This window comes from Lygodium microphyllum, chromosome 2 (assembly GCF_053477565.2).
Source record: "Lygodium microphyllum isolate KBCC chromosome 2, Lygodium_microphyllum_v1.1.10, whole genome shotgun sequence".
In the NCBI taxonomy this organism is placed as follows: domain Eukaryota; kingdom Viridiplantae; phylum Streptophyta; class Polypodiopsida; order Schizaeales; family Lygodiaceae; genus Lygodium; species Lygodium microphyllum.
The window spans coordinates 181,105,890-181,127,492 of NC_141136.1; the positions used below are offsets into that span (position 1 = coordinate 181,105,890).

The 21,603-nt window shown below is 42.3% G+C and overlaps 1 protein-coding gene across 6 annotated transcripts; it reads left to right on the top strand.

Annotated features, from left to right (window-relative positions):
* The first annotated feature begins 2,985 nt into the window (after nt 1–2,985).
* On the top strand, nt 2,986–19,648 carry LOC148040671 (pentatricopeptide repeat-containing protein At2g33680-like). 6 transcript variants are annotated; one of them, XR_015687578.1, is made up of 4 exons: nt 2,986–4,259; nt 4,554–8,062; nt 8,139–8,217; nt 19,631–19,648. XR_015687578.1 is itself a non-coding variant. In XM_087660931.1 (2 exons), exons 1-2 carry the CDS (start codon nt 3,937–3,939, stop codon nt 7,465–7,467), a joined length of 3,237 nt encoding a protein of 1,078 aa, XP_087517057.1. In that variant the 5' UTR covers nt 2,986–3,936; the 3' UTR covers nt 7,468–8,129. The 6 variants fall into 6 exon arrangements, 1 of the variants encoding a protein (XP_087517057.1); XR_015687570.1 differs by lacking the exon at nt 19,631–19,648 and adding an exon at nt 19,535–19,566; XR_015687567.1 differs by lacking the exon at nt 19,631–19,648 and adding an exon at nt 19,352–19,401.
* The last annotated feature ends 1,955 nt before the right edge of the window (nt 19,649–21,603 follow it).

The window sequence follows — 21,603 nt, forward strand, 5'->3', positions numbered from 1 at the left end:
TTCTTTATCTTTATCTTCTTATTCTTTAGTTTCCTCGATATTTTTTGTCGTCATCTTGTGTGGGTGCTCCACCATAGGGTTGCTTTGCTTGGCTTTCATCTTGGTTTTGATCTTCTTGTCTTCATTGACTTTGTTGATCTTTCTCTTGGTCCCTGCATTTGCTAGTTGAACTGTTGCTTCATTTTTCATGATATACATAAATTTTTTTGCTTGATAAGTTTGAGATGGATATATAAGAATACATTTCCTTGGCACGATAAATACTTTTTGACATAGATGACTTGATGATACATTACATGAATCATTTTTGTCTTAGACTTTAGCTCTTTGCTTACATGCTTAATATTGGATGGATGCTTACAAGGCTTAATACTTCGCATCATTGAGGCACTAAATTTTGGATTTACAAACTTCATTGCATTTAATAGGACTTTGCTTGGTACTACAACAACTAAGTTGTCAACAAGAAGAGGATTATCAGTCTAGGGTCAATGTGAATAGGGTTTAGGAAAAATGAGTCTCGACTAGACCAAGTATAAACTCAACTTAGAATAAAAAGAGATGTAACAAAGGATTGGTTTAAAGGACATTATATGAATGACCTTAGTAATAAGATTATTCAAGAAACCTTATCTCGAGAAACAGTCACCACAACACAAATTGGCATTGGCACTTTGTGATTTGGAGCTTGATGTCCACATACCCAATGCCATGACAAGCGTTGCTAGCATGGCCATAATTTTGTTCTCTATTAGTGACCAAAGGTAATTTGAGCATACTTCTTGGTTCTTTTGTAAATACTATCATTCAATCATAAAAAGCTAATAGGAGCATTTGCTTTTAGGGACTTCTTCAGCACTGGCGTGAATTTGTATCAAGATGGATGTCGCTTTTTGTTTATTGCATATGATGAGGGGATTGAGTGCAAGTGATTTTTTGGATGCTCTTGGAATACCTCAATACCTTAGAGAGACAACCTTGTTTGTAAGCAGAGGTTTCGAATTTGCCAAAGGCAAAGGTAATCACTCTCCATTTATGAAAAACATTCCAATTGGAAGCCTTCGTTGGAGTCATTTTTCTCAATAGGAAAGTAGAGTGTGAAAAGCTCTTTCAATGAGCGTCTTATGTTGGAAAATTTCCAACTATGATGTAATAAACCAATGAAGGAAACAATATTCTCTTGTGTGTAAAACATCATTTGATCATATGACATACCTTTAATGTTTTATTATGGGGTGGGTTATCATATACACTCATAATATTTAAAATTCCAAATCGGAATGTCCTTTAAAACATGCCAAGAAGATCAATTATGATTGGGAAATAGTAATTTGGAAAAGATCGTATTAATTGTACTCTTTGGGCAGGCTAGTTTCATTTGTGTAAACAAAATCTATCATGCTTTTGTTAGTTTTTGCCCTTGCCACACATGAAGTTTTAGACATATTGAAAAAATAGATGAGTAAGAGGATGTAGCTAGGACAACTCATTTACATGCTTGGTGTTAATAGACCAAAAAAGTTTAATTGGTTATTAATATCAATGATGAAACAAAGCTCTAATGCTTTTGTTTTTTGGATGAGGTTTAGGGTTTTCCTTATATAATTTTTTAATTCTCCTATGTAATTAGCTCCCTTAAAAGGCCAAGAATTGGACTCTCAAAACCAATTAACAAGGATCATGAAATGGTCACATTCCTATCCTCGTCTCTCGATGCCTAAGTGATGGAGCAACATCATGATTGGCCTAGTCCACCACTTGAGTTGTGGTCATGAATATCGATGGTGTCTCAAAAGTATTTGAGACATGAAAGAAGCATTTGCAAGCAAGCAAAGCAAGTTACTCCAAATACTATTTCAAGTGAAAAAAGAAAGAAGGACAATGCTCTTGCACGTGAAAGTGTGCACTTGCTCACAGTATTAGTATTACTTGCATATTGGATGCAAATAGATTTGTAATATGCCTTGGGGGATGCAGGACACAAGGATCGAACTCATGCACTCGTAGAACTCAATCCACACTTGATCCACTACCCACGATCCCATTGGCATATTACTTGCATAATATTTTAACAAGGTTGGTTACACACCAAATGGAGGATGCCCACTTTGCAAGTATTAACTAGTCCAAGTACTTCTTTAGGGGTTGGGCATCCACAATCCTTTACACCTTAGAGAGGACATGGCCTATTGTTTACTTGGGTTTTCATTTGGCCAAGAATTGGACTCTCAAAACCAATTAACAAGGATCACGAAATGGTCACATTCCTATCCTCGTCTTGATGCCTAAGTGGTGGAGCAACATCATGCTTGGCCTATTCCACCACTTGATTTGTGATCATGAATATCGATGGTGTCTCAAAAGTATTCAAGATATGAAAGAAGTATTTGCAACAAGTGAGCAAAGCAAGTTACTCCAAATACTCTTTCAAACGAAAAAAGAAGAAGGGCAATGCTCTTGCATGTGAAAGTGTGCACTTGCTCAAAGTATTAATATTACTTGCATATTGGATGCAAATAGATTTGTAATATGCCTGGAGGGATGTAGGATGCAAGGATCGAACTCATGCACTCGTAGAACTCAATCCACACTTGATCCACTACCCACGATCCCATTGGCATATTACTTGCATAATATTTTAATAAGGTTGGTTACACACCGAATGGAGGATGCCCACTTTGCAAGTATTAACCAGTCAAAGTACTTCTTTAGGGGGTTGGGCATCCACAGTCATTTACACCTTAGAGAGGGCATGACCTGTTGTTTCCTTGCTAAACAGGTGAACTTCCCCACCCACATTTGGATAATGGGGAGTCTCGCCTGTCTAGTTTGTAACGCGATGGATAAAGATACCCTTTTTGCACTTGCAACCAATCAAATTATTTACATAAACATATATATTTTCAAATTTTTACAAAATGTGTCATTTTGGTTTGTAAAAGCTTTGAACCTGTGTCTGTGCTCATATTTTGGGTGGGGGTTCGGTGTATAACCAGCCTAAAAGTTTGGCTGTGGTATGTCCCCGCCTTTAATGGCAGGAGCCCGAAATGGTACAAATTCTATTTGCCATAATGATTATTTGCATTAATTGCGTTGGTGTACATCAACGGCATTGGCCACAGTTAAAGCCATGGATCCGCTGTTGCTTACTTTGGCTGAGCTGCTGGAGTTGCCAGTGAATCTCCGTGCAGAGGGGGACGCTCGATACAGACTCAGGTCACAGCAGAGAGCATGCCCGTAAGCGGGAACTGACATGTAGAGACAGTAAGCCATGGGAGCAGGTGCAATCACGCGGCGGGATACAACTGTTACAGGACAGTCATTGACAGAATTAAATCTGCAGCCTCGAGTTTCCGTTACCGTCACATTGACTGATGCAATCCGATGATGTTCAAGTCGAGGTACTGCAGTCGTACGTACGACAGAGCAAAGCAGAAACTGCATGCTTATTGCCAGGGATTTGTGGTCGACTCTGCAGGAAGGGCTTGCAAATGAAGGCAGGAAACCATGCAAGCAGGTGCATTAACAACAGGAGAAAGCAACTGTTTCGGTACATTCTTTTGCACAGTTGGATCTAAAGATTCAAATGTCCGTAAATATCAAAATGAGTATGCAAATGGATGACGATTCGGGGATATTTTGTCTGGCATGTATGAGCCAGGGATTAATCAATTCATTCTTGTCAGTTGCCTCATCTTCTTAGTAATTTGATTCGACAAACATACCAGCTAATCGCTTTGTGCCACTAAACCCGTCTGATGAGATGGAGGATTTAAGCCATGCATAGGTTTTCTCAATAATGTGAGTCAATGCATGACAGCAATGATGCACGATATGCTTTCAACACAGAAATGAAACACACGAGGGTACAGTGAGACAACTGTCAATGCAGCGAGATTGGTAGCAGGAAATACTGGAGCCAGATTTGCATGTCTGATGCTGAGACCAAGGCAAACTTGCGCAGCAAAGAATCCGAGCTTGAACAATCAACAGACACAAAGGGGTGCACACACGAAGATGAAATTCACCTTGCATAAAGGTGACTTATTTGTGCTCTACACAGCAATTTTCAACTCTGCACTTCATGAAGGATTGGCACATGCCAGTCATGCCTTACTAAACAGACTAAGAAAACTGCTCGCAAAGATTGGTCCAGCTCCATGGCATTCATCGACCCCTTTTTGGGAGAAGAAAGTTAAAACACCTCTGCACATGCTGCCCTTATTCCATATGTTGACTACCACTAGCTGTGGACGTTGGTGAGTAGCCTGTTCTTACCCTTGCAGGATGTCGCTTTTGACCAATCGATCCAAGGAAGTTGAATTGAGGAGACTTTGTAAAAACAACCAGCTGAATGGGGCCCTTCAGACCATGGAGCTTATGGCCAAGAAAGGGACCCCTTTGTCCAGGGACATTATTTTTAGTGTTTTACAGGCATGTAGTGCCAAACAAGATATCGTAGCTGTCAGACAAGTACACAATTTGATATCAACCAGTGGATTCCTATCTTCTCTTGGACACCATCTTATTGGCTTGTTTGGTTCATGTGGTAGCTTGGATGAAGCGAACCAAATTTTTGCGGAGATTCCCAAACGAAGTTCCTTCACATGGAATGCCATTATCTCAGCTCATGTAAAACATGGGAAAGCTGGAACAGCATTTGAGCTATACTGCAATATGCACGAGGAAGGACAGAAGTCAGACAAATACATATTTTCACAGATCCTGAAAGCATGTAGTGGACTGCAGGATGTGAAGCAGGGCAGGCTGATTCATGAACAAATTGTAATGTATGAACTTGAAGTAGAACTTGTTCTTGCAAATTGCCTGATTGATATGTATACAAAATGTGAAAGCATGGTAGATGCATGTAATGTTTTCCAAAAGCTCGTGAATCCTGACTCAATTTCCTGGGGTACGATGATTGCAGGATACGCACAGCAAGGACAGGGTGTCTCTGCTCTTCAAATGCTTAATAAGATGTGGTCGGAGGGGCTGAAGCTAAACAGAGTAAGTGTGTTGGCTGCATTGAAAGCATGTAAAAGCATAGGAGGGATCAGCCAAGGCAGGATATTGCACAGCCAAATAATGGAAAGTGAACTTGAACCAGATGTGCATGTTGGAAGCACCCTTGTTGATATGTATGCAAAATGTGCAAGCTTGCATGATGCATTTCGTGTATTTGAGAAACTGCAATCTCGAAACGAAGTGTCATGGAGTGCAATGATCACAGGCTATGTGCAGCATGGAGAAGATATGTTGGCACTTGAATTTTATGAGAAAATGCAAGAGGAGAAAATTAGACCATGCAAGGTCACTTTTTTAGGTGCCTTGAAAGCTTGTGGTGGCATGGAAGAGATCATCTTGGGCAGGCTCGTACATGTTCAGATTGTTTCAAGTGGCTTTGCAAAAGCAGATGCGGTGCTTGGTAGCTCTCTAGTTGATATGTATGCTAAATGTGGGGGTCTTGCTGAAGCTCAAAATATTTTTGATTGTTTGCCTTCTCCAGATGTGATTCCTTGGAGTGCCATGATCGCTGGTTATGCACAACATGGAGATGGCATCCTTGCCCTTCAGCTTTTTGAGAAAATGCAGCAGCAGAATGTCAAACCGAACATAGTGACCTATTTGTGTGTCTTAAAAGCATGCAGCATTTTGGCAGCAGGAGAGCTGGGCAGGCTTTTACACGATCATATCATCAGAAGTGAGCTTGATGCTGACATGCTGGTTGCAAGCAGTCTTATTGACATGTACGGTAAGTGCGGGAATCTGGAGGAGGCTCGTGTGGTGCTAAAAAGGCTGCCTGGTGCAGATGTGGTGTCATGGGGTGCAGTCATTTCGGGATATGTACAGCATGGAGAAGGTGATGTTGCCCTTGAACTCTTTGGCGACATGCAGAGGGCAGAGATAAAGGCAGACCATTTTGTTTTGTCATGTATAGTGAAAGCATGTGGCAATGTAAGAGCATTAGTGGAGGGCAGGTTTGTACACAATCTAATTGTCAATAGTGGTGTTGAGAAGGACATGGCTATTGGGAATGCTCTCATTGATATGTTTGCAAAATGTGGGAGTTTAGATGAGGCATACAAAGTTTTTAATAACCTACAAGATCGAGATGTGATAACATGGGCAACCATTATTGGAGGTTATGTTCAGCATGGCCATAGTTTTTTCGCTCTAGAGCTGTTCAGCAAGATGCTTCAGGATCACATTGATCCTGACAAAGTCATTTTTATAAGCTTATTGAAAGCTTGTGGTAGCATTCAAGCCATCAAGCAAGGTAGGCTTGTACATAAGCAAATTATTTTAAGTGTAGTTGAGCCAGATGTGGCTATCGGGAGTAGCCTGCTTGACATGTATGCCAACTGTGGTAGCCTAGAAGAGGCCCGCAAAGTCTTTGATCATTGGCCAAGTCGGAATGTAGTGTCATGGGATGCTATGATTACAGGATACATTGAGCATGGTTACCATATTTCTGCACTTGAACTTTTTGAGAGGATGCAGAAGAATGAAGTAACACCAACGAAGGTAACTTTTTTTGGCATCTTGAAAGGATGTGGTGCTCTCGGAGTCATAGACCAGGGGAGGCTGGTACATCATCTGATTTTGAAAAGTGAGCTTGAAGTGGATTTGGCTCTTGGCAGCATGCTTGTTGACATGTATGCAAAATGTGGAAGCCTAGATGAGGCTCAAAAACTGCTCACACAAGTACCAGATCGCAATGTAGTCTCATGGGGGGCTATGATAGCAGGTTATGCACAGCATGGTAACTCCTTGTTGGTTTCCCAGAGCCTTAAAGCAATGAAGAAGCAGCGTGTGCTTCCCAATGATGCAATCTTTACAAACATCCTCACTGGTTGCAGCCATGCTGCTCTCTTGAGCGATGGTCTCTATTTTTTCAGATTGATGAGGGAAGATCATGATATTATGCCAGGTCCAGAACACTATAATTGCATGGTTGATTTGTTTGGCCGGGCTGGGCGTCTGATGGAGGCTGAAGATCTTCTGCTCACAATGCCGTTACCACCAAATTTACTTGTTTGGACCTCTTTGCTTACCAATTGCAAGACTTATGGTAACATGGAGCTGGGGGAGCAATGCTTTGACCAGGGTCTCTTTCTGGATCCTAGTGATGCTTCTGGGTATGTCCTTATGTCAAACATGTACAAAGAAGCCAATGTACCAGAGGAGCTTGATAGAGTGCAAGGTCTTAAGAGTTACACCGGTGCATGGAAGAAGCCAGGAAAGGCATGGATTGAGGTCAACACCCAAATGCATGAATTCATCATAGGTGGCAAAACTCATCCTGAAAAAGATAAAATCTGTGCATGGGTGCACGATTTGAGTCTTGCCACCAGAGAAGCAGGCTGTATTCCACAAGTGCACCTGGTATCAGATTATTTTTCGTCTGGGACCATGGAAGATGCTCTTGAAGATTGCAAGGAAAGCTCATCTGACATGTTTTGAGTTTGCCAGTGGTTCTTAAAAGTTTTTAGATACATACATCAACCAACTAACTGATATGTGAGTGGAGAAATATCAGGGGGGCTTTGGGTGCACTCTAAAATAGACTTTTGACAGAAATGATAAGGACATTGTTTTGCAACATGGCAAAATACATCTGAAGGGAGAAGTTGTGTGTGTACTAGCTGTTAGGTCAGGCAGTGGGCTTTGTGGGGTTTGTGGTGATTCTAGAACCCCAATACTCCAATCCGCAGTTATTGCAAAGGTCTTAGCAGGGTTAACTAAAGCAAGGATGCTAAATGGCCCCAGGAAATTCCCCTAAATAGTGGGTACCCAGGTGCTTAGTACCCGAAGTAAGGGAAGCATGAAATACAGTTGTATATACTATCAAAACAAGAGAAAAACAGTTTTGGATATACATATATTCTACACACCCCCTGCACCCCCCGGTCTCCCCTTATCCAGTGACCACATAATTGATTGGGCCAGCTGCAGCAGCAAAATCCACATATTACGCGTTGTTGGTGGGAATTGTCATCCCTATTTGAAAATTTTCTGTACATCTCTTGCATATTTGATTTGACAGCCTTTCCAATAGGTGAAAATTCCCTCCTTTTCCACACAATTCTTGTCTCTTTTTTGTGCCAATCAAATCAAACTGCTTCTGTTTGCAGGAATCAGCATTCCTTCAGTGTTTGAGGAGCTTTGGAGGGCCGCGATGTAGCAAGACTGGACCCGACTCAATATTTCCTGGTACAATCTTCTCATTTAAGCTTCCTTTAACTGTTATGTATTATGAACTTCTGGAAGGCATTGTGCATATTATGGTATCTTTAGGTGAAGTGGCACACAATCTTTTAACCAGCAGAAGGTGTTGTGCATGCTTTGTTGACTGACTGAATGATATTGCATGCAGTCTCTACTGCAGCAGGACAGCAGATCAAATTACCTTGAGTATGCATGATGTGTTTTCTTAAAACTTCTTAAAACTATCTCACAAGCCTTTCCTTTCAAAATCTTGATATTCTTGACATCCGATTTATTTGACAACTGACATGTGAATTGCATCCCCTTGCTATCCCTTGCTATCATTGTTTGAGTTACGAGAATATGTATTATTGTAACTTCTTTTGACATATTTGACAACTGACATGTGAATAGCATCCCTTTGCTATCTCTGAGCTCTCAAACCTTTTTAGAGACGATGTTTTGCTTGATTTTGCTCCAGTTCATTCTCTACCCAGTTAGTGACATGCTCTTTGGTTAGCACTATGAGATTTCTTGTCCTCCTTTAATTTGCCTCTCTGTTTCTTTTGTTTCATATCTTGGCATTCTATTCAATGATAATCAAGGAGAAAGAAAAAGTCCATACCTTATTCTTCTTGTCATAGCTTGACCTTGCTTAGTTAAGTGTTCATCCCCCTCATATCACACAAATGAGCATGTGAGTATTTTGCTTTAAATAGTCAGTCAGAAAGAAGACAAATTTAGAGTTCCCTCTTCTAGCCCTTGTATTGGGTTGATCATTGAATAAGTGGGAGAATTTTACATCATTGATGCCTTGGATGATAGAGACTAGCAAATGAAGACAGCTGGCAGCATGGGAGGAGTGCTTTAGTAGACGTGTGTCATTTACAGTCATCTCCTGCTTGTGAGCCTTGGTCCAAGTTAAGACAAGGACATTAGGAGCTCATTGTGATCATTTGCCATTTTGTCTTTGAGACACTTTAGATGGAGAGTACATTAGTGCATTCATTTCTAACATTGTGACCATTTTGGTCAGTTGATTGGGCTGATCTAGGCACCCACATTTTGGGTGTGGTCAATTGTATACCAGCTGTGGCCTCAGTTTGCCTATTTATAGGCACCTTGTCCCCCTCACTCTATTCACTGATTGATCCATCATTCAGCCAGCCCTCCTCATTCTTCTCTTATCCCCTTGCTTTCATCTAGCACCCACATTGACGCTCAGTGTTGCGTGTTGGGGCTGACTCTTGCAGCCTTGTATTCTTCAGCCACCAGTCAGTTTGCTCTTGACTCTTGTGTTACGTTCAGTCTCCTTCTCTATTCACTCCATGTTTAGTTTCCTCCATTGTGCACTCTCACATGGTATCATTGACCTTGGTGGGAGCGGGGATGACGAAGTGGAGCTGCTATCATGTTGCAACCAGTTGGGTGACATCTTTTGGTGTTGAAGAATTTGTGTTTCAGCTTGTTCTGAATAGGGTGGCCTGTTTTCACCCATATTACTGCTGTATTTTGCAGGGACAGCTCTTATCTAGCCCGTGTTTTGTATAGGCTACCCTCCCTTGTGATGCGTTTTGGATTGACGGGCTGCTGTAGCAGCCAGCCAACAATACGTACCTGTTGGGAAGCTGTGAAGAAAACTGCTAGGGTTTGCACTAAGGACACACAATGTACGACCATGATAGAAACACAAAGAGACAGACACGAACACAGAGGGCAAAACTCAAACCCTAAATGCAAAACTCAAAACTCAAGCACAGAAACTCAAACACAAATAGAAGAAGGGAGAGAGAGAACACAACTCCGAAGTGAATGAATGCTGCAAATGAATGTAAGAGTGTATAGTGTGCTCAAGGGCAGAGCAATGTCGGAGTGTGACGTCCACTGGAGACGGATCCCAAGTTTGTGACCACCAATCGGAGTATAGGATGTTGAAAAACCCTTCACCCTTCACCCGCAGTTTGTGTTTTAGCGTTTTGCGTTTAGGGTTTGCAGCCCCAAAAAGGGGCGCCATCCTAGACTGACTATGCCTATATATAGGCCACACTCTCATTCATTCCTCACGGCTGATTCATTCAGTCCATCACCTCTTCTCTCTAGCCTCTCCACTACCCTCACACCCCTTCAGGAGGACATTGCGGTTCGTGGTTCGTGGCTGTCTTCATCATCTTCCTTGTGCTACGGCACCCTTGTTTCCTTGTATCACATTCACTCCATGATTCGGAACTTCATCATTCCATTCATCAGAGTTTATTCTCTCTTCTATTCTCTTCTCCATGTTTGTCGAGTTCACTCAGTGTTCCTCCCCACCAACCCTACTGTCTCGCTTGTACGTCATCTTTTGACATAGGAGTGCTGAATAGTGAATGGCAACAGGCTGGTCACCAAAACACAGCAGTCTGGAGGCTGGAAAATGGTAAATGCAGCAGTGTACCGCCGATTGGAAGCTGGAAACTGTGCACAGGTGATGTAAACAAAAGGGTGATAGCTGGAGGTGTGTTGGAGTGTGTCAGGACTTTCAATGCTGTAAACGAAGGCTGGCTGACCTTGGCAATAATGGATGACAAGCTGAACAGCAATCTGGGATAGTTTGGAGCAGTCGCTAGCAGCTGAGAGCTGTTGCCTACAGAAATGGACAAGCTGAGGATGATGTGGCTGCAGTCGATGATGGCTGAACAGCGGATGGAGGCGGGCTGTGGGCTGGAAATTGGGCACCAACAACAGCAGAGGGTGTGTGGGATGGTGTAACCTGCAAACAAGGATGATAAATTGAATGGGAGGCAGCCTGTCTATTTATAGATGTGGATTGGAGCTTGCCAAATTAGGGTTTCCACCGAAGTCTCTCGAACCGCTTCCTGTTTTAGGGTTTTTACTCTAAAAGAGCATTTTTAAGTGTGTTTTGGGGCTGTTTAAGAAGCTAATTAGCAAGTAATGTATATTTTAGCTCAACACCCCCTCTTAGGCCCAAAATTGAGCCGAAAGTTAGGCCAACCACTGTGATGTTAATTGATTCCAAGGCATCCCAACCCAAAGCAGCCAGGGCATCGGACAAAGTGTGCACGTCGGCTACCCAGTGGCCTACCAAGACTACAGAGGTGATGGTTATCTTACCACGGGAATCCAAGTAGTCATCCTAGAGTGGATAGGGCATCGGACAAAGGGTGCACGTCGACTGCCCAGTGGCCTACCAAGTCCTACTAATGCAGATGGAACAACATTGAACATTTTTTTAAAAAAATAAGGTAGTTAAATTTTATGGGATACGGCCGATTGAGTAATATTGACCCAGAAGACGGGAGTAGGGAGGGTATGCCCAACACATCACAAAAGAGAACAAGCTAACCCATCCAATCAAGGTGTCGATGACGAGGAAAAATAGGTGATGAGGTATCCATGTGATGGAGGATGGTGGTGTGGTAACAACCACCGCCGGTGGAAACAGCTTAGGATCCGCTCAAGTGGTGCTCTGCACAATGAGATGCAAAGTATACTACATGTGTCACTTGAATAGTGTTCCTCATGGGAAAATTGTTCACTTGCCCAAGCGTCCTAGTACGAAGATGATGAAATCATGCAATGCAAAGGGTAAGGTACAACAGGAGGAAGAAGTTGATGTCGAAGACGAAGTACTGAAGCCTGTAGAATACTAAGAAGGGTAGGAACCCCCTCTCAACCTGGATGTAGATGTTGAAGAAGGAAGAGGAGCGTGATGTTGGTCTTCTATGGTGCTGAGAACCATAAGGAATGAAAGAAGAGGAAGTGGATGAAGCACCCCGCTAGAAGAGCAAGGTAGAAGTCACCACTATGATAGCATCGAGAGAGATGTTGCATGATCCGCCTCGGGAGGGGAAACCGCCATGCTGGAAGAAAAGCAAGCACTCCTAGGATGATGAAACCATGAAAGGAATGGTGTGCATCCCCATGACTCTAGCCCAGGTAGGACCAAAGCAATCTGCAAGTTAGCCCTATACTGAAAGACAAAACCCTGCAAAAGAGATGAGAATCTGCAAACACAGAGGTTAGGGGTGAGATGCTCCAAAGTAAAATAGAACAAAAAGAAAATCTAACTCAAAACAAATGCAATGAATGTGTATGTATGTGAGTAAATGTAGTGGAAGATAAAAGAATGGAAAAGCTAAGAATAATGAATCCTATGGGTCCGACTCTAAGAGTGCGAAAAATGAATGCTAGACTGACCTAGGGTATCTGAAAAGGCCTAGAGATGTGCTAGTCTAATAAGGTGGCCACCATTGCGTACGTCTAGTAGCATGGCTCTGCCAAGGGAACGCCTGACAAGGTGGGAAGGAAGGTGAGATAGATGTATGAAGTGCAACGGCATCAGAACATGCAGCCAATCAGCCACTCCCTTAAGGATAGTGAAAGAGATGGGCTGCTGAGGTTGTACTCGAGCCACATGTCCAGCAGCAATGGCAGGTGCTGAAGGAGTAGATGAAGCAGGAGCGGAAGGTGTATTCCCACTGGACTGTGCAGTTGCAGCGGTCTGTGGAGGCTTTTTAGGTGGAAGACCTTGGGCCTTGGAGTGACACTCCTCGTCCACATGGCCTGCTCTCTGGCAGCAGTGTGCAAAACCTGTTTTTCTTAGGGAGTTGCTGCCAAATAGGTCTAGATTCTTTGGTTTCATCTGAGGAAGAGGAGTCACCCTTTGATTGGCTTGCCTTCGCATCTTGCAAGTTCTTGCCACTAGTGGTTTTCTCTCTCAAAGAAGAGGCAACCAACCCCCTCTGCTCTGAATAAGGTTGTGACGAGGATTTCTTGTGGACTTGATCATGCAACCTTGCGTAACGCAAGAACTGGCATGCAAACTCGTAGAAGGTTGGCAATCGAGGTTGGGAGATGATATGTTGAATGAAATTGAAGTATTTTTTGGGCAACTTATTCAAGAAGAATGTAACCTGATCGTCATCTGACTTTGGAGAGCCAGTAGTAGCGAACTCGGCAAGCAACCGCCTATATTCAGCCAGCTTGACTTTTAGATCATCCCTTCCTTAATAGAGAACTCTTGAAGCTCAAACTCGAGATTGATGCGCGGAGTATGATCACAAGCCGCATAGGGGTCGAGAAGGTGACTCCAACGCTTTGATGCGAGCGGAAGTGTTGCAATTGAGAGTGAAACTCAGGAAGCAATCCCTGCATCAACTCAACATTGGCTGTGGCATTGCGGGCTCTCCATTGACGAATATAGTCAAGGTGAGCTAGTCGAGGGTTCGGCATAGGCTCTAGACCTATGATGAGGTCCCAAAGACCTTGAGACTCAAGCACTTGTTGCATGAAATTAGACCAAGTGGTGAAATTTGACGCGTTAAAATGTGTCTTATCCGTGAAGGCATCCTTGGCCGTTGCAACAGGAGTGGTAGTGCTCGGAGATGGATAGTGTGAAAAAGTGTAGTGGGGGTAGGATGGGGGAGTGGAGTACACTTGGGAATGGGCCCTAGAATGCACACCAGGCATGCGAGTAGTGTGCAAGGTGGATCCATAGGTAGGGATGGATTGACTAGGCATGGGCATGGTAGTCACATGAGGAACCCAAGGAGGTGGGATGGGAACACGCGGAGTAGAAAATGGGAATCCCTGCGTAGGTGTAACCCAAGGAGAGTGTGAAGACACACCATAATCTGAGGATGGAAATCCTTGCGTTGGAGTGGTCATGTGAGATATGAAGCTGGGGATAGTGAGGGGGATGCCCATCATAGTTGACCCAAGAGTTATGGGTGTGCTCCTTTGCTAAAAGGTAAGAGGCATTGTGTTAAAGGGTGGCATTCCCCCTAACAAAGTACCATGGTGTAAAGAGGTAGAGAATGGGGTGGAAAAGGAAAAGGTGCTAGGAGTGGAGATGGAAGATCCAACCCCTAGGGTATGTGATGCAAATGTGGAGTGTAATCCAAGGTTTTGGAAAGATGATGAGAGGTGATCAAGGTGTGATATAGAAGAGGGTGGGATGGGAGGAAAGTAAGAAGTGTGTGTGATATGCTCAAATGAAACAAAAGTTGTAGATGTACGTGAATTTCGTCTGCTTCGTGAGCCCCCTCTATTGAAGTTCACGTACGCAAAGCCATCTGAATCTTGTACCTCAAAAGAAGAAACAGACGAGGGTTTTGATTCATGCAACACAAAAGAATTGTACAAACTTGACATTGGACCTGGCTGAGATGATGAAGATGGATCACTAGATATTTTGAATGCCGTATGTCCTCCATGATCGGAGAGGTGGCCAGCCTCACCAACTGGTCCGAATGTGGTAGCAAAACTGGAGGAGGGGGTGTAAACATCACCGTACTTGTTGCGATAGTACTCCTCAAAGTCTTCCTCTGTCATGTTAGTGAAATCTAGAATAGGAGTAGAAGAAGGTGAAGGTGAAAGTGGAGTGTCGTCCTCCTCACGGAGTCCATAATGTTGTCTCAAGGCCTCCAATGATGGAGAAGCGTGATAAGACATCATAGGAACTGGAGAAGAAGGTGTCTGGGACATTGTGATTTGGTTACGAGTCGTATTGTATGCTTCACACAAAGACTAGCTCCCCACAATATCCATAGGATACTCTTTACAAGAGCATCGACTCTGATACCATGTGAAGAAAACCGCTAGGGTTTGCACCGAGGACACACAGAGTGTACGGCCACAACAAAAACACAAAGATAGACACAGACACAAAGGGCAAAACTCAAACCCTAAACACAAAACTCAAAACTCAAACACAGAAACTCAAACACAAACAGAAGAAGGGAGAGAGAGAACACAACTCTAAGTGAATGAATGCTGTAAATGAATGTAAGAGTGTATAGTGTGCTCAAGGGCAGAGCAATGTCGGAGTGTGACGTCCACTGGAGACGGATCCCAAGTCTGTGACCACTAGTCAGAGTGTAGGAGTGCTGAATAGTGAATGGCAGCAGGCTGGTCGCCCAAACGCAGCAGTCTGGAGGCTAGAAACTGGTGAACATAGTAGTGTACCGCCGATTGGAAGCTGGAAATTGTGCACAGGTGCTGTAAACAGGACGACAGTTGGAGAAGGTGTGTTGGAGAGTGTCAGGACCTGCAATGTTGTAAACGCAGGTTGGCTGACCCTAGCGATATTGGACGACAGGCTGAATGGAAGTCTGGGATAGTTTGCAGCAGTCGCCAGTAGCTGAGAGCTATCGCCTACAGCAATGGACAGGCTGAGGATAATGTGGCTGCAGTCGATGATGGCTGGACTGCAGATGGAGGGGCTGCGGGCTGGAAACTGGGCGCCAACAGCAGTAGAGGGTGTGTGGGCTGGTGTAACCTGCAAACAAGGATGATAACTGAATGGCGGGCAGCCTATCTATTTATAGATGTGGATTGGAGCCTCCCAAATTAGGGTTTCCACTTTCTCGAATTGCTCCCGGTTTTAGGGTTTTTACTCTAAAAGAGCATTTTTAATTGTGTTTTGGGGCTGTTTAAGAAGCTAAGTAGCAAGTAATGCATATTTTAGCTCAACAGAAGCATCAACTATCTGCTGAGCAACACTTTTTTAGGTGCTGATGTCATCATAATAGACTTGCACATTGCATTTTTTGCAGGCAAACTCTGTGTCAGGTTTACTTGGCAGTTTGAACCTGCCACAGGCTGCATTTTCTGCCTGCAGTCCATACGCAGCCGGTGTTTGCAGTTCAGCTCACTGTTCCAGCATTGTGTGGCCCCTCCCCATCTATACTGCTGCACATCAGGTTTTTTAGATGCTCCCCATCTATACCGCTGCACATCAGTTTTTTTTACTGCATGGCAGACTCATGGGCCCTGAATAGGTGGAGAACATTTAGAGCAGTTGTCTTCTCTTGTGGTTTTTGCAGGTTTTCTTGAAGGACATCTATGGTAGACTAGTACAACTTGGGGGATCATGGGGATTGGGACCATAAGGATCGTAGGACGGACCATGATTGGGTTCCTTCCTGACCAGCATCTTGTCATTCTGTCCCTTCTACATCTTTCAGGCTACCAATGTTTAAGCTAGAAAAGGTGCATTACAAATCAAACCTTAAATAGCTCATTAAAACAGCCCCAAAACTCAGATATTACCAAAGTTTTTGTGTCCCATAAGCGAACACTCAAAGTTTGGGAGGATCCACATTTATAAATAGGAGATTGCTCAGCCACTTGCTTCATCATCAGATGGCTGCCAGCTTCTCCCTTTCTGCTGGCCACTCATTCCTTGTCATCTCTAGTTGCTATTGTGATCATCTGAAGGCTACCGACACATACATTTGGTCCTAGTTGTTGCTGTCACCATCACTCTAACCAGCTATTTGATTGTTGCAGCCCTTGTTTGAGTGTTCCTTGCTATTGCCTTGAGTATAAGGACTTGGTGGACGGCTACATTTTAATCCCTACAATCTGCCTTGCTACTGTTTGTTGTCTAGAGCACTTTTCAACATTGGCTTGATGTGCATTTGCATCTATCGCAGCTCGTTTTTGTGTTTTCAGCACTTTTCTTCATTAGCCTCTGCTATAATTGGTGGTTATTGCACTCTGAATGCATCTCCAATGGATAACACACATTGACACCTTCCTCAGCCTCCTCCCATGAGAGCTATCAGCTGTTGCACAAATCTTCCCTTGAGCATTCTATACATTTTCAGCCATTGTTGTGCTTTTTGTGTTTTTGTGTTTTTGCATTAGTGTTTTTGCTCATTGTGTTTCAATCGTAGTTGTACACTCTGTTTCCTTTTTTGAAAGTCTAGTGTGTCTCCATATGGTATCAAAGCCAATGCTCTTCGAAAGAGTTAATTGAGGTTAACATCAATTGCTTGGTTTCTTTTTTAATCACAATATTCATCATGGCTTAGACCATGCCATTTCGGTATTCTTTGGTCCTTTCTCAAGCTACTCCTTCAATGGAGGCTTTGTTGAGGCATCATTGTCTTGATTTGGGAAAAAATGCTCCATCTACTAACCTTTGTTCTAGGGATAATTCATCGAGTTCCAACTCTTTTTTGTCTCATATTCCTTCATGAGGTGCATCTTAGTTGGGGCACTTTGTTGACAAGATTGATCATCTCTTAGTCGAGGAAAGACTATCCACTTGAGACATGATCGAAAGTTCAAATTTTTCACAATCAAGCCTAGTTGGCAAGTTCATGCAATCCATTTTTGTGTAAGTTTGATTATGTCTTTAGTGCTCCTTCATTTATGCACGAATTGACTATTAATCATTGGGGAGATCCAGATCGGGACCATTTTGGATTTGAAGAAAACTCTATGATTAGAGATTTACCATGATGTAATCCTTTGTCTTTTGTTTCATTTAAGTAGGAATTTGATGCTTCACATTCACCTTCACATTTCTCACCTTTTCCTCCCACTATCCCTTCATACTTAGATTCATCTATATTCAATCTAGAACTCTACTTTAGCTACCATAGGTTATCAACTCTTAGCTCACATTGTCTTAGATGCACATTTAGGTTTAGGCCATCATTAGGCACTTAGAGATGTACCACTTTGCACTCTAGTGCTTTGTTGCTAATGCACGGATCTTCCTAAAGTGTTGCTGTGCCACCTCCTCCATTGAAGGAAATAAGGAGTGGAAAGAATGGTCTAGACATAGACACAATCTCACCCTCTCGGATTGATTCTAAGCATGGACTGCGTTTTGATGCCAATGCCTAGTTTTCTTTCTTCAAGGAAAAAGGGAGTGGTAAAGTCCAATCATCACAAAGCCTAAAAAGAGTAGGTTTTGTAACTTTTGCTAGAAAATGAGCCATGTAGATAACAATTGTTGCTCCAAGGCCAAGGATATTAGACCCACACCAATGCGGAATCCACTATTGATTCCCAAACCAACCTTATTCCCTTTCAATAGTGATAGTGCCACTCCAAGGCGGTTGAGAGGGGGTCTTCGCTAGGGAGATAGCATTGTCTTTCCACCCTTTATTATCTATGTTCATTAGTGGCTGGCCGCTTGTGCGATGTATCTTTGATCTCCCCCTTAGTCCATGCCTTATCGCATCTTTGATTGGTTCGGTCATTATCCCCCTCTAGGCTAGTTTCTTAGGAACCCTAGGTCATCCTTAGGAACGTGAGGCTAGTTAAACTCCATGTCCTTAAGGCTTTGTTGTACTTTTACTTTTTAAGTCTTCCTGTCGCATACTTAGTCACTTACTTCTTCATTTACTTCTACAACATCTACACTCATTTGCATTTTCAATTTAGCACAATATCGAAAGCATCTCACCGTGAAACATTTGGAATGTAGATTTCGTTTTTGATTCTCTCATGTTAGGTTTTGTATTTTACTTTAGGGTTAACGTTGAAGGTATTTGTTGGTCCTAACTAGGCTGAAAGTCTAGTTTTTCAGCCTTGCCGTGGTGAATATTGCCTCCATAAGCATGGAGACGGAGGTAGTATCTTCTCTCTCGAGATTGGGCATCCTTTTCCCTTATCTTAGCACCCATATTTCTTTCCTTTCAATTGAGGTGTTTTTATCATTTAACATCATTTAGTACTCTACTAGTTTGTTTCTTTTTCATGTCAAGTGGACTACTATCTTGGTGGTTGTGCCTTCAATTCTTGATTAGCACAAGAGTCATCTTTTGAGGTCGAGTCTCAGGCGTGCCTGTGACACTTGGTTAACATTGGAGCCATTTGTGACATCGAGTACGGGTCCGTTCCCACTACCTTAGTGGTTGATTCTTGCCTCACTCTTCTAGTTGGGGAGTGTAAGGTCTTCCTTCTCCATCCTCTAGGCCCATTTGCATGGTGGGGACACTGTTCAAGTGGCACCTTCTTGCATGTGCTTCTCATCATGTAGCATTCATCTATGCACCTCCTTGTGTAGAGCACCCCTGAGCAAATCCTTGTGTAGAGCACCTAAAGGTTTTGTTACAGAGAGGGAGTTGGTGCCAGTGCCCATGCAGCTTGGGACTTACTGCTGCACATGACTGTCTCGTGTTTGGTATATGGATTCCATTTCCCGAGCATTCTTCTGAGTTCTCTTCTTTGGAGCGTTTTTCTATGTCTTTCTCTTTTATTCTTGTGTTCAATAGTTTATTACAACATCTGTTTATGCTTCCATTATTGCCTCTAGTTCTGACATGGTATCAGATTTCAAGATCTACACTCCTGCTGTTGTTTAATGCTGATAACTAATCCTCTTTGTTTGCTGCAGCTGGGCGACCAGTTTTCAAGGACCTTTCAGTCATCATAAATTTGTGTTTTGCTGCTGTGTTCATCTCTCAGGCTGCGTTGACTGCATTTAATGCCATTGCTGCTTGCATTTTCTGATTTTCTGCATTAAATTACTGCTGGTGACTGCATTTAATGCCTCTTTTGTCTATGTTTTGACCTGCAGCCTGTGTTTTCAGCCTCTTGGGCTCTTGAAGGCTGGGCGCCAGCATTTTCAGCTTCCATCCGTCTTCTTTTGGCTGATTCTTCCTGGTTTTTGCAGATTTTGTGATCAAATACAGCTTGTGAACTTTGTTTCGTGCAGTCTGTGCTGTGCTTTGGATGTACTTTCTTTCTCTCCTCTTTACTTTTTTTCTCTTCCAATCCTCTCTTGGTGTCACCCTTGTTGTCTACTGATGACAAATTACAGGCCCTGATTACATAACATGGAGTGCTATATATGGAAGTCTATTTTGTGCAAAAGTGGTCATAATACTTTGTATTTGGAGCTTGTGAGCATCCTGAGTGTCCTACTCCTCTTTGGGCTGATATTGACAAGGACAATTATAAAGAAGTTGTGCTCAAATGGGATAATGATGATGCTCGTGCATATTTTGCCCTTCTTTGTTGTATCTCTAAAGAAGTCCTTCTAGCAGTTACCTCTTGCAAGGCTTCTCCAGCAATTTGGATAACAGTTCAAATGTTGTATGACTCACGAGGCTCCTTCGTCTATGTATGCTATTACTCTTTATGGACAACTCCAGCAGATGAAGTATGAAGGATACTATTTTGTAAGTGCAGAGAAAAACATGAGAATGACAAAACTTTTAACTTAACTAACTCGATTAATTATCACCATGAGAGAGAGAGAGAGAGAGAGAGAGAGAGAGAGAGAGAGAGAGAGAGAGAGAGGAGTCGACACCACATTGAGAGGGGAACCGGTCCCTTCCCCTTTACAGGAATTTATTGAAACAAAACTAAGGGCATCAAGTGCCTAAACCATATATAAAAGGTTGATTTACTACAATTTTGAAAATTAGGGATTTGAAACCCTAATTTCTGCAAACTCGGGTACCAAGTTGATTTTCTTGTTTACTTGGATTAGGTCAAACTAAGTAGAAAGTGTTTCTTGGATGAGAGAGAGATAGGAGAATACAAAGAATGTGACTAAAATTTCAGCATGGGAACTTATTCTAAAGAGAGAGATCTCCAATATATAGATGTGGGGCTTTGCTCAAAAGTGAAAAGTAGAGGCTACAAAGTGTTTGTTGAAAATGATAAGTATAAAGACACTTGCCTCTTCAAAATGACACATGTCCTCTTCTAGATGTCACATGTCACTTTTCTAGAGAAAGAAGCTTCCAAACCTTCTATTTTAAAAATCTCTTGAATGGTTAAGAATTTGAGATAGTTGTTGAAGAAAAAATTGTTCCTTTCGAAAATCCAGAGCCTTTGACATGAACAAAATTTCCATTTGAGCAAATTTTTAAAATAGTAACCTCTTAAATTTTAGGAGTCGCCAAATTTAGCTTTTGGAGTGTTTCATTCTATACGTTCACCGGTTCATGATTTGTTTCTTCGATCATGAGCATTTGGTTTCAGTTTCTAAAACCACTCATTATATGGGATTCTAGTCAATTTGACTATTTGAGTGTAAAAGTCTTAGTCATTTGAGCTTTCTGGTCAATTTGACTGCTCGACTAAACTTTTAATTTCTCTTGAGTATCTCGTCAATAATGACTTAAGTATAATTATAGGGTGTTTTGTCCATTGGTCACTCTTAAATAGAAATATGAACATCTAAACATATTTGGAATGCTTAAATACAAATTGCCTTGCAAAGTACATGAGCATAAAATTAATTTAGAATCATTGAGCCAATATGTCTTGGTAACAATTGATATACAAAAGGTTGTTATATTATTTTGTTTGTACACGAGGATCAAAATAAATTGAAATCATTGAGCCAATATATCTTGGTAACAATTGATATACAAAAGGTTTGTTAGAATTCATGACATTTTTATTGTGTCATACAAGTACATGATTAGGTTCGATACATGTAGTCTATTCTTCCAGAGGCTCATCTTGTGGGAATTGTGCTCTACAAGCTCTATCCAAAGTTTGATGGAGTAGCCAATGCTTTGAGGGCTTAGACGTCATTGATACTTGTCTATTTTTTACATATTTTCTCGATGTTGCTTTATCATGAGATATCTTTGCGGAAATCATTGTGGTAAGAAGGGACATTTGTGC